This window comes from Bombina bombina, chromosome 2, assembly GCF_027579735.1.
Source record: "Bombina bombina isolate aBomBom1 chromosome 2, aBomBom1.pri, whole genome shotgun sequence".
Lineage (NCBI taxonomy): Eukaryota > Metazoa > Chordata > Amphibia > Anura > Bombinatoridae > Bombina > Bombina bombina.
This window is the reverse complement of record NC_069500.1, coordinates 176,231,788-176,244,890: the sequence shown is the minus strand read 5'-3', so window position 1 is coordinate 176,244,890 and position 13,103 is coordinate 176,231,788. Positions and strand designations below refer to the sequence as shown.

Here is a 13,103-nt window from a genome sequence, read left to right as displayed (position 1 = left end):
TTATCACCGACAGGACTCACAATACCTGTCGTGTCCCAGCACAGGACTGATTACCTGTCTGGAGGGGTTATCACAACTGCCGGCAGGACTTTAACCTCCGCAAACCTGTGCTTCAACCACAGGAACCCCTTTAACCTTATATCATATATTACACCTTTTAAAAATACAAACAATTAAATTTAGGTTCAAATTCACAGAAGGAAAGCAGCGTAATAAAACCACGATAACTTACCCTCTGCGAATCCCACTTCTGACACCAAGAATTGTAAGGTGTATAATCCAACGGGGGGGTGTCAGCGCAGACCAAAGCCTGGGGCCTACGGTACCACGAGAGGCAGATGCAGATTTATCTGATAAGGAGCTCCCTGAACAGATTCAGACCACGCAGCATTATGATCCAAAGCTATTCATGTTTATTGAACATTGTAATCATGTCTTATAGCGTACAGAGACAGCACATAGGGTTAAGGGGATGACACGTTTGGACCGCGTCATTTTACACAGTTATACAGAGCAGAAATACATGGAAAAGCTAGAACATGAGTTTCTCATAACAATATTTACAGAGTCATAACAAACTACCATCTGCAGAGACAACCAAGTGTCTAAAGCCTCTTGTTTACATTATCTTATGCTATCTTACTTCTAGGCGTTAGGCCAGGGTACATTGGCAAGGCCGAATAGCTAAAGAAACTCATAACATGCATAATATTCTCACTGCATAATAACCCAGTATAATAAAGTCTATTCATTCTAAAATGGCTGCGAGGAACAAGATGGCTGCGAAGAACAAGATGGCTGCCATCAGGTTCATATTACCCCTAACAACATGGGTTGGAAATATATTTTTCATTTGGCAGGTTTCAACCAAATTCTACAAGAGGATTGCTAAAATTAACACATGGTACACAGATTGTACGATCTGATGATCTTCAACCTTATTTTGATCTTGTGATATATGTAAATTCTACAGGGTACTGGTTAGATGAGAAATCTATGTTACCAGATAAAAATATACCAAAGGGGAATAGCAATTTAAAGGATGGTAAATTTGTGATTGAATGTGCTGTCCATTGGAAGGATCCCATTGATCCCATGAGAAGCCCAAGGCATATTTCAATCACACACAGTGAATTAGTAGGCACAACAACAGATGTTAAAGTTAAGTATGAACGAGGGAGATATGTAAAAAACAATCATGTATACAAAGGTGTTAAGGGGTCAATAGTTAGACCATATTCATCTTACAGAGAGGCACTAGGACTTTGGAAATGTGAAATTCCAGAGTTGTCAATAGAAGTAGGGGATATGCTAATATTAGATGCCTCACCAGATCATGTAGAATATTGTAAAGATGAACACTCAAATAGTTCTCATGAATCCCAACACCTAGAGAAAGGACAACCCTTTCAGGTTAATTTAGACTCTTCCCAGATACTTGCCAAAAATGTTCAATATAATTTTGTAACTTGGCATTTTAATCTATCCCAGTGGTTAGTTAAAACATACTACCCTCAATGTACAGAATACACACAAAACCATATAATTGCATTGAACAATTGGCTTATTCCAAAAGAAAAACGTAATCATCTAAGTAGGGGATATGATTCACTTAAACAAAACCACATTAGAGGGAAAAGGGACATATTTAACACAATACTGGGTGGAATGGGAACAGGAATGGGTGTTGTTAATGGTATTGATATAGAGGTGTTAAGAAAGAAACTTTCATCCATAGCCTCTGCTAGTAAAGAAGGGTTAGACATACAAAGGAAAATAAATCATATTCTGAATAATATGCAGGAAGGGCATGTAAATACTCAGGTTGATGTAACTAAGAATTTGATAGATCATTTTAAAGAATCAGTGGAAACAGAATTTATGTTAGGCAAGAATGTATCATGGGCCTTAGCATGTACCCAAGGACAAACAGAACTATCCACCAACCTAAAATTAATAGTACAATCTTTCTATAATGGTTTATACCCTTTTGAATTATTATCCCAAGCCCGTGCAGCCTTACCAATATTTTTGCATTTTACACACTCACAATGGTGGACAAATGCCTGGATTGGCTGTATAAATCATGATTTTGACAGATGTTATGCCTCTTCCTTAATACCTTTTTCACGTGAAACATTAACATCAGTATATAAAGTAATATCTATTGGTATTCTAAGTGGACAATCAACATTATTGCACCCAAGATTAGATTACCCCTATGTGATCAGAGAAAATGGGAGATGGCAACAGGTGGATATTTCTCTTTGTCAACATAAAAATCATGATATTTTATGTACACAGGGACAATATAGATTTGTAGAGGAAAATTGCTGGAACAATGCCTCAGTTTGTCTCCTAGATGGGGAAACAATCTCTAAAAAGAGAGCACCAATATATTACATGGGACATAAGAGGGTATGTTTTTTTGCACTAAATGATACAGCTGTGTCTCTAGTCACAGATAATGAGTGTATCATTGATACCTATGTATCTAGAGGTGCTTGGTGTACTTTAGGAAATATAACTGAAATTAGAACCCCGTTATGGAAATATATTGTTCCTACAATTACTAACTTTAGTTTGGATTTCACCTATCAGAGCCCTGTGAACATAAAAGCCTTAAATTTAGGTATGGGTAAGCAACTGCATGACTGGCTAGTTAAATTTGATAAAGACAAATACTTGCTAGAGAAACTAAAGCAAGATGAGAAAAAAGCTACAATCATTATTCACCATGATCAGAATGAACTAAAAAGGGTAACACACATTTTAGAGAAGGATGCTGTGATATCTTGGTGGGAAAGTTTATTAGGTTATTCTGCTACAGATACAAGTGTATATAACTATTTGTTACATCCAGTTGTTGTAATAAGCATTGTTGCTGTCATGCTAGTACTGGTACAGGGGTGTATGTGCTGTCTAACCAGACGTCTATACAAAAAGATTAGTGTTCTTTCCATGAAAGTTGAGGCCCAAATTGGGATAAAAATTGCCTCTTCTACATTGTATCATACACAAGTGTGTGGAAATTGCAACCGAGAAGGCCATTCCACAAATCACTGCATAATCCCTAAACGTGACATTAATCAAATCATCTAGCCAGCAGTGATATAAAACTGAGCTCTAACCTTTAGAATGTTGTACTGTATATGTATAAGTGTGAATGGGAGTGATTGTATCCCAGGCCTAACCCTAAGCACGGAGGAAAGTCCAAACGAAGATACAAGTGGGGTCATCTTGTTGACCAAATGGAGGATTGTTGTATCATACTTTTCATTACAAGTTAACTTATTGCAAATTCAGTGTATCAAATGGAGGCCAATTCATCGTATCAAATGGAGGTCATAGGTGTCTCCTTGGAAGGATGTGTTGCTGTTGGGTAAAGATAATGGAAAACTGATATTGATCACCAACTCTTTGATGTGGAAACATCCTGGGTGAATGGATTCCCTGGAGGAAGATTGATCATCAACAACCCTTTTTAAGTGACCAATAAATGGCAATACACAAAGACATACAGATGGGAGATACACATTTGGAATGGGAATTTACAACTCCTTTGATGTACTATGGACTATAAACAAATTTGTGAACAACCATAAACAGACTCCATCAGGAAGTTTGGTGAAAACAGCTGCTTACATGGCTTGGGGGGGAAGAGATGTATAAATGGGATAGAATGAATTTATACAGTATAAAAAGGGCTCATTTTTACACAGACTCACTCACTCATTTGCATACACACATACATAGACACTCACACACACAGAGACTTACACAGAAGCCCTGTACCTTTTCATTTTATGGGTATGCTACCAACTTGCAGACAGCTATATCTATGAACTCCATATTTTTGTTATTTTTGTATTTCTTTTTACCTAATTACATTGTATTTTATTTGTATTAAGCTTGTATTGGCTGTTAAAATAAACCAGTTTTGCTTCAAAGAATCAGCCTTGTCTCAATACAAAGACATTTACAAATAACAGCTGAAGGCACACAAAAGGTTAGCAGATTCTACATTAGTTAATGTGTGCAAAACGTTTTATGTAAATGTAATTGGTGTTTTTAGAATCTTGGTCAGGATTTATCACCCACTCTTTCAATGGCAATACTCAGATTCGCATCTTTAATACCTATAGGTATTATAGTTGAGTTTCAACATATTTTATCTCATTTATACACAGTAGCACAACCACTAGCATAAACACTCACTGCAGAAGGTCTACAAAGATTTTTTTTTGCAGAAAAGATTTTTAATTACTCAGTTCAGATTACCTTTAGTTTTAGTGTGTTGTCAGGTCTGCATCTGAAATATTAATACAAAGTGGGAAATGGATTATAAATTTGTACCACATAACCATCCATGCAGAAAACCCTAAATGGAGACAACCCTAGGCAACTGCACACTTTGCACAATGAGAAATTTGGCTGTGCATGAAAAGCCAACCACAGAAAATATAGTTGGCTGGTGTGTATCAAATTGTCACTCTGAAACAACAACAACAGTTAAAGCCAATTTTATTTGTATAGTGTTTACAATTAAAGATAAACGAAAACATGCTGGGAAAAAAGATCATCTTATTTCATGTACTTTTTTAGACAGATGAAAATAATTTCTTCCGTCTCTCCATTTTCCATTACACACCACAAGGTGCAAATTTCCAGTATATATTCAGAAGAAACTCATATATGGCTCAGCTATAAATAAGTTCTACATGTGAACCTGGGTAACGTTTTCTGGATTTTTCTTTTGTGAAATCCTTATTAACCCCAACGTCCTGAAAATTGTAATGGAGAGTCCTTTCCTGCAATTTTCTAAGCAAGGCTTCAAGCTCAGTGTTCAGGTTTTGAAGAGCTTCGTTTTCACTTAAGATAATGTTCCTCTCTTTTATAGCAAGGTCACGTTCCCATTTAGCCAAAGATATCCACTCATCAAGTTCATGTAAACTGTGGAAAAAATATATATCATTTTCTAAGACATCTTAATTTTTACATATTACTAAAACAGCCATTTTTTACAGAACTCTTTATGCAACCATTTCATTTTTCAGAACATTACAAAATATTTACTGTGGTGTAACCGAATTTTAAAGGGACATTAAACTGCTAGGTTACACTACAGTAGCGTAGTTACTACCCACCATGCTATTATTTTTCCTTTTGTGCTTGTAGCTCTCATTAAAGCTGTTCTCTTATTTTAACCCTCTCTCTTATTTTAACCCTTTACAAGTGCTCTGCTCTTTCACACAGGGTGCCGCCATTCTCATACACTGTGACAGAAGTGGTGGACATTCACATATCAGTCATATTGTTGACTTCTTGACAAGCCTTATTGTACTCTTCAGTTTAGAGTGCACATTTTTGCAGTGGGTACATTGCTCTTTATTATTCCTGTGGCCTTTTTATTTTTTTTATTTTTTTTTATAACATTTATTTATTTCCAACACAGAGTACAATCCAATAAAGATCCCACCTTTACATACCCTACAGGGTCAGGTGTGACAGCAATAGAAAAGCATAAAACAAACAAACGAAAAATACATTTTTCATAGATACATTGATTAGCTGGAAAAAATGTACTCTCAAATAGCATAATTTGTACAAAATGTTGGCTTTTTTTTTTTTTTTTTTCCTTTTTCAAAACAAATTAGAACAATATTGATCATACCCACATACTACCTATTCATACACACATACAACCCAGAAAGAGAAAAAAAAAAAAAAAAAAAAAAAGGGGGGGGGGGGGAAAGGGAGAGGGGAAAAGGGAGCTCTCGAAATCCTCTCTCACTAATTTCAGTCTGTGACTAAATCTATGTCCCCCAGACACACTTAGCCTTATATTTCTCTATAATTAGTTATCCATGTATGTGGGAAAAGATCTAAAGCTACAAAGTCCATAAAAGAGCTTGAAGACAAGAATGGCATCAGAATAACTTTTTGTATCGCTAAGGGGTATGTTTTGATAATCGGGAGCCAGCCTGCTATGAAAATTTTTATTCTCTTTTCTGATATAGTTTCTAAATGGACTGACTCATGTATGATTTGAGTTTGAATCTCTTGTAAAATCTGCGAAAATCCAGGAGCTGAAGTGTCCTTCCAATGTTTAAGAATTTGATGTCTAACAGCTAGTATGATGTTATTTAAAGTATGAGCATAAAAAGCCCCTATTACCGGGAGCATCTAACCAGATTATCTCATCAAGTGACAGGATAATAGTTGATTTATATTGTAAATTAAACCAATATTCTACCTTACGCCATAGTTGTATAATTTTTGGGCAATACCAGAACATATGTAAAATATCAGCCTTCGATTTGTTGCATCGGGGACAATTCCCGTTGCAAGTAGAATAAAACTTAGCTAATCTTAACGGGGAAATATAATAATTATTAATAAGTTTTAGATGAGATTCTCTCCAACTCCTAGGAATTTCACATTTTTTTACATTTATCAAACTACGTTGAATTTTACCAAAATCAATTGAAGGGAAAAAGGGAGTCCAAGATAGTATCAATTTATTTGACAGGATTAATGCTTGTTTAGAAAGCATAATATCATATAAAAGAGAGATGGACGGGTTTTCTAATGCAAATTTTTGAAGACATAGATTGATATCCGACCATGCATTCAATTTACTCATATCCCACTTACATGAATTAATAAAATGACGGACCTGTAAATAAGCAAAAAAGTTGGAACTAGGTAGCTGAAAATGTTGAGAAAGAATCCCAAAGGAAATTAGTTGCCCATCTTGAGGCAAAATCTGACAAATATATTTAAGCTCTTTTTCAGCCCACTCTCTAAAAACTACTTGTTTAAGCCCGGGAGAGAATTGAGGATTTCCTCTGATCGGTAAAAATACCGAAAATGAGTAATCTACTTCCAAGCTTATACAACACTTCTGCCAAGCCGCGACAATGTTTCTAATGGAAATTAGCGAGAGTATCTGTATTGGTAAAAGATGAATAGGACAATGTAATATCGCTTTCAGGGCACAAGGAGAAACCATATAAGTCTCCATCTCTATAGACGACACTAATTCTTTCTCCACAATCCAATCCATCGCCGTTTTGGCTAGGCAAGCCCAATTATATAATTTAAAGTTGGGAAAAGCAAGGCCTGCTGCTTCAAAGCATTGCATAAGTCTATCTAGAGAAATACGTGGTTTCCTGTTGTTCCAAATAAATTTGGAACAGCAGGAATATAGTCTACGCAGATCCTTGTTAAGAATAAAAAGTGGGAGATTCTGAAGGGGGTAAAGTAAACGAGGGAAAATGAATGTCTTTATTAGATTTACACGGGCCGTGATAGATAGTGGAAATGTCATCCATAACTCCAAATCTGATATGACTTTAAGAAATAATGGTGAAAAATTCAACCGATACCAATTTTTCGGATTTTTATGAAGTACTATACCTAAATAAGTTATTGCCTCAACCTCTTTAAATGGATGGTCTTGTAGGCTATTCCTAGATTTATTAATCCACATGAGTTCACTTTTATTAAAGTTTATTTTATAACCCGCAAACGAACTGAACTCATCTAGACATTGTAATGTGGTTGGAATTGAATGAGCGGAGTTCTTTAAGAATACCAATAGATCGTCTGCATACAACAGGATCTTAAGAATATAGGAGCCCATACTGATTCCCTCTAACACATTTCTTAGGCGAATAGCTAAGGGTTCTAGTGCCAAGTTAAATAAGAGAGGGGACAACGGGCAACCCTGCCTTGTTCCCCGTCCTAAAGTGATTTTTTGAGATAGCTGGCCATTCACAATAAGAAAGGAAATTGGATTTCTATAGACTTTTTGAATAAATTGTAAGAATTGATTCTTAAAGCCAAATTCCTGTAGTACTCTAACTAAATGGGCCCAAGATATAGCATCGAATGCTTTTTCAGCATCTAAGGAAAGAATCGCACAATCATTTATCCAATTCTTTTTTCCTTTCTCATTTAGAAAATGAGAATAATCCAGAAAAGTCACTATTTTCCTTACATTCTTAATAGAAGTCCTAGATCTAATAAAACCGGTTTGATCTGTATGGATAATGTTATCCAGCAATGAGGAGAGCCTGTCAGATATAATAGCCATCAGAATTTTATAATCTGTGTTCAACACAGATATGGGCCTGTAAGAGGCTGGTTCTTCCGGATTTTTACCCTTTTTAAGAATTAACGTGATGTTGGCAGCTAAGAAGTAAGAAGAGATGGAGCTATCTGACTGGAAGTAGCTATTAAACAACCTTTCCAATATAGGAATGATTTCCGGGGCTAGTATCCTATAAAATTCTATCGGGAGGGAATCTGGGCCGGGGGCCTTATTTAGTCGCATCTTATCTATCATTTTTTTTATTTCATCTGCCTCGATTGGAGCATTAAGCAATATCAAATCCTCTTCCTGAACTTGTGGTAGCTTTATATTTGACCAAAATCTCTCTTGTATATATACATTACTATCCTGCTTCGAATATAGTTTCTGATAATAAGAGAACAGAATTCTGCTAATTTCCATTGATTCTGTATGGCATACACCATCTTCTTTCATAGTTAGAATAAAATTCTTTTTCTTTCTATTTTTTATTAATTTTGCTAGGTATTTAGTTGAATCTCCATAAAGACCTCTAAATTGGCTATTAAGTTTTGATTCTTCAATATGGGATTTCTGGTCTAAAAAAACATCTCTTTCTCTTCTCGCCTCCTGATATTTATTCCACTTACTTATAGAACGCTCCTCAAAAAATTTTCTGTAAGCATTTCTAACACTATTAGAAAGCTGAAGTTCTCGAGCCCTAGCCTTTTTCTTACTATTTATTAGATAACTCATAATTTCACCTCGTAAGACAGCCTTGGCCGTCTCCCAGAAAATCTCAATTCTATCAAAGAAAGCAATATTATGTGTACAGTAGTCCCTCCATTTCTGCTTAAGCCAATTAGAAAATCTGGGACTATTCAAAAGATATCGTGGAAAATATAAAAATTGCGTTCTTTTCGAGAAACTAGATGAAGAGGGAAGAGTGAGATGAACTATTGCATGATCGGATATCAATATGTCACCAATTCCCGGATTAGTTTGAACAATTGAAAGAGCCTCAGATATTAAAAACAAATCGATCCTAGAAAAAGTTCTATGGGCTCTCGATTCACAAGTAAATGTCAAGGAATCAGGGTGTTTAACTCTCCAGATATCGACCAGTTTCAACTTTGTGCAAAATGTTCTAAAATATTTGGCAGTTTTCTTATACTCTTTAGCATCTGTATTGCAGAACCTGTCTAATTCTGGAAAAAGTGTCATATTGAAATCCCCTGCTAAGATAAGTTTTTCCCCCACGAAGGGAAAGATCTTAATTTTTATTTTTTCCCAAAAACTTTTACTATTTTTATTGGGCCCATATACATTACATAAGACATATACTGCTTGATTGATTTGAATTTGGAGTATGATATATCTTGCCTCTTGATCTTTCTCTATATGTAAAATTTTGTAGTCAAGGTCTTTATGCAATAAAAACGCTACTCCACATTTCCTGTCTATACTTGCCGCGGCAACAACTTCACCCACCCATTTAATTTTGAGTTTTGCAGCTTCTATATCGGTAAGATGGGTTTCTTGAATATAGGCAATATCTGGTCTCTTCTTAGCAAGAGTTTTAATTATAAGCTTTCTCTTCTTAGGGGAGGATATACCTCCTACATTCCAAGAACATAAATTTAATCCAGTCATTTCATCCTAAAAAAATCTTTTAACTCAATCATTTCTACTTTCCCCAGGATGAAACATAGCCAAGAGAGAGAAGAGAGAGAGAGAAGGGACAAAAAAAAAAAAAAAAAAAAAAAAAAAAAAAAAGAAGGGGGGGGGAGGAAAGGGAAAAATTTAAAAATAATTAAAATGACATAACATCTACCGACACACACCCCATTCATCCACATATATACCACATATAGCCTGGCGAACATTAATCTATTCATAATAAAGCATAACTTGGCTGTATCAATTTTTCATTTTATAATTTTTGAACTAATAAACCTTTTGATATCTTCAATATCCTGGAAAGCAAGTGTAGAATCCCTATCTTCAACTATTACCTTGGCCGGGTAGACCATACGGGCTTTAAATCCATTATTTATTAGTTGTGAGCAGAATGGAGCCATTAGCTTTCTCTTCGTGGACGTCTCGTTAGAGAAGTCCTGGAAGAGTAGGATCTTGTTATTGCCCAGCTGTAGGGGGCCATTCTTTCTAGAAAGTTTTAATAATTCCAGTTTGTCTTGGAACTTTAGTACTTTGAATATACACATTCTGCTCCTAGCTGTGCCGTCAGACTGTGTTCTCTTAGGACCTATCCTGTGTGCTCTCTCTATTACTATGGGTAAAGAATCTGCTGGCATTCCTAACGCTAAAGGTAATTCAAAGGAAGTGAATTTCATTAAATCCTCATATTCCATAGTTTCTGGTAGTCCCACAATGCGTATGTTATTACGTCTGGAGCGGTCTTCCATATCCTCCAGGCGCAATTGCATACTCTGAATTGTGGTATCCTGCTTTTGAATAATTACTTCCTGAGCATTTATACGGTCTTCAAGGTCAGAAATTCTGTCCTCTGCTTCACCGATCCTAGCAGAAAACTGCCTGACTTCGGTGGAGAGGGACGACAGTTCAGTAGTCATACCCGCAATTTCTTTTTTAATCATTTCAAATTGAGGTGAGAACACCGCTGATAGCTGTGTTATCAACATCTGAATATCAAGGGAAGGGGGAGTTAATTCACCTAATGTAACATCAAGACTGGTATCATTTGTTCTAGATTTTTTATCTTTTACTCTAGCAGGCATCACCGGTGAATTTCTTTTCGTCAGTGTGACGAATTTTTCCATAGATTAAATGTGCAAGTGAAAATTTAATACTAAGATGTGAACCAACCTATTAAGAGCCTCGCCACTGCAAGGACACGAAAAACAACACTTGTGAAAGTAAAAAGCTGTACTAGCTGAAGTGATGGACCTCTGGGTCCTCTTTCTTTCCCTTTTTTTTTTTTTCCTTTTTTTTTCCCTTTCTCCTTTAATAAATGTGAGTATCTTAAATTATAAGGTGATCCCCCAACTAGGGGGTTAAACAAAAACCACACACAAAAAAAAAAAAAAAGAGCAAAAACAAAAAAAATAAGCCTGTCAAAGTGTTTATATAAATTCCCTACCTTCCCCTTCCTCTTGTCCCCTTCCCTTTTCACCTATAATCTAGCCACAAGAGAGGATAGACTATGCACAATGTTGAAAAAAAACGGTCTTTCTTAAAACTGCTACAATATATAAATCCTAATGAGCAAATAACCCAAAATATGAGATTTTTTTTTTTTCCTTTTTTTCTTCCCTTCTCCACCTTGGAATTTCGTGGATAGCAAAAAAAAAAAAAACAATTGTCTAGAAAATGGCAAGTCAGCCTAATAAGCAAAGATATTAGCAAATGTTATTCAATTGTCAGATTCAGCATAGAAAATCCGGTAAGGTAAAAATTGGTGTTACCACCACTTTCCAACATATAGATAGGTAAAGATAAACCATATGTTTAACATATATGTATTGCAGTAAAAGTAGCACATAGGGATAATAAGCCAACCCCCATACTATATTCACATGAAGGTTTTAAATTTCACATATACCAAACAAATGTCCTTAAGATCTTCAAAAAGTACAATTCTTATGTCTCTTAATTAGCACCCTGCAAGTATGAATAGCAAATTATCAGGTTTCCCCTTTTGACTTCGACTTTTATCCTTTTCGTTTTCCTCCAGACTTTAGCTTTCCCTTTAGAAAGACAGAGAAAGTGAAGTAGGCCATTTGTAGGATTTTACCTCCACAGTCAGCTAAAGTTAGTAAGGCCACCTTATAGGAGAACACCTATATACCAAATATAAGGAGTAGGGTGACCTGAGTAAATATATGAACAGCGTATCCGGCATAGAGCATAATAAACAGTGATCTCTTTAAAGGCTAACTGACTCTCTTCAGACCAGCTGGTCTGGCAAAGTTAATGACAAACAAAGGCAGATACAGTAGTGATACTTGCGGCAGCAACAATTTCTAGAGGCTCCCCGTCGGTTTGGTGCAGGCACCCGGATTATCCCAAAGCGGCTGTGTTCGCTCCCAGCAAACCCAAGGAACCCGGTCCACCGCCTTGACTCAGCAGCCCAGCTCCCGATGAGGTTGGTCGGCCCAGCACGGATCCCTCCGCGAAGCGACGGACCTCCTCACCGGCACTAGCTTTTCCTCCGGCTTCCTGTCAGGCACTGCAGGAAGCTGTCCGTGGCGTGTCGGGTCCTTGTCCTCCGTACAGCAACCAGCTACCACGCACTGGTTCCGGAACTCTAACAGCCAGGTAGGGGGTATTTAGGGTATTTAATTACCCCAGGATGTTGCCGCTTAGCTTTGTGCCTTCTGCCAGGTACTCATTCAGCACACATTCAGTCCAATAAAAGATAGGGACTTTTCCAGCTTCTCTACAGCCAGGGTCTCCTGGCTGCGAGTATTACCACACTGATATCCCCACTAGGTTGCTGGGGTAAGTGGTTAGATAGCTTGGGTAAGATTTTTTCAGCGGTGCTTGGTCACCGCACAGCTCTGGAGCATGCTGTTCTCAAGCTCCACCCCAAACGGAAGTCGGCCTTTTTATATACCTTATGCAACTTTTAGACCATGGATGAAAAAAAAAATGCAAATATGTAAAGCTTCAGTTTTCTGTTTTGTAAGCTCAGCCAAAGTGCAAGGTACAGCTGTCAAAAGACAGTAGGATCAATAATCTTTGAAAGCACACTGCTTCTATCACAGGATGCCTGAAATCTCCAATGTAAATGGCTGCTTTTACATAGGTTCATCAGTATTAGGTATTTATATAGATACAATGTCGATCTATTTACTACTTACTTTTTCATATATTTGTTTCTCATGTCTTGAATTTTCTTTCTCATTTGTTGATTTTCTTCTTTTAATGTCCTGTCCCATTCATGATTTTGTAGAATAGATTCATTTACAACTTGCTTTGTTTGTGTCACTGATGATACTTAAGAAAAACAGAGAGGAGGGGGTGAGATTTCCATTATTTTCAG

The 13,103-nt window shown here is 36.5% G+C and overlaps 1 protein-coding gene across 1 annotated transcript in view; it reads right to left on the bottom strand.

Annotated features, from left to right (window-relative positions):
* Positions 1 to 4,507: 4,507 nt before the first annotated feature.
* LOC128647710 (uncharacterized) overlaps positions 4,508 to 13,103 on the bottom strand; it is a 50,200-nt gene continuing 41,604 nt past the window's right edge. Inside the window, exons 4-5 of the mRNA XM_053700451.1 lie at positions 12,922 to 13,057; positions 4,508 to 4,953 (exon numbers count right to left, since the gene is read on the bottom strand). Of these exons, the coding sequence (XP_053556426.1) occupies positions 4,701 to 4,953; positions 12,922 to 13,057 (389 nt within the window). The 3' untranslated portion in view covers positions 4,508 to 4,700. The remainder of the gene's footprint in view (positions 4,954 to 12,921; positions 13,058 to 13,103) is intronic.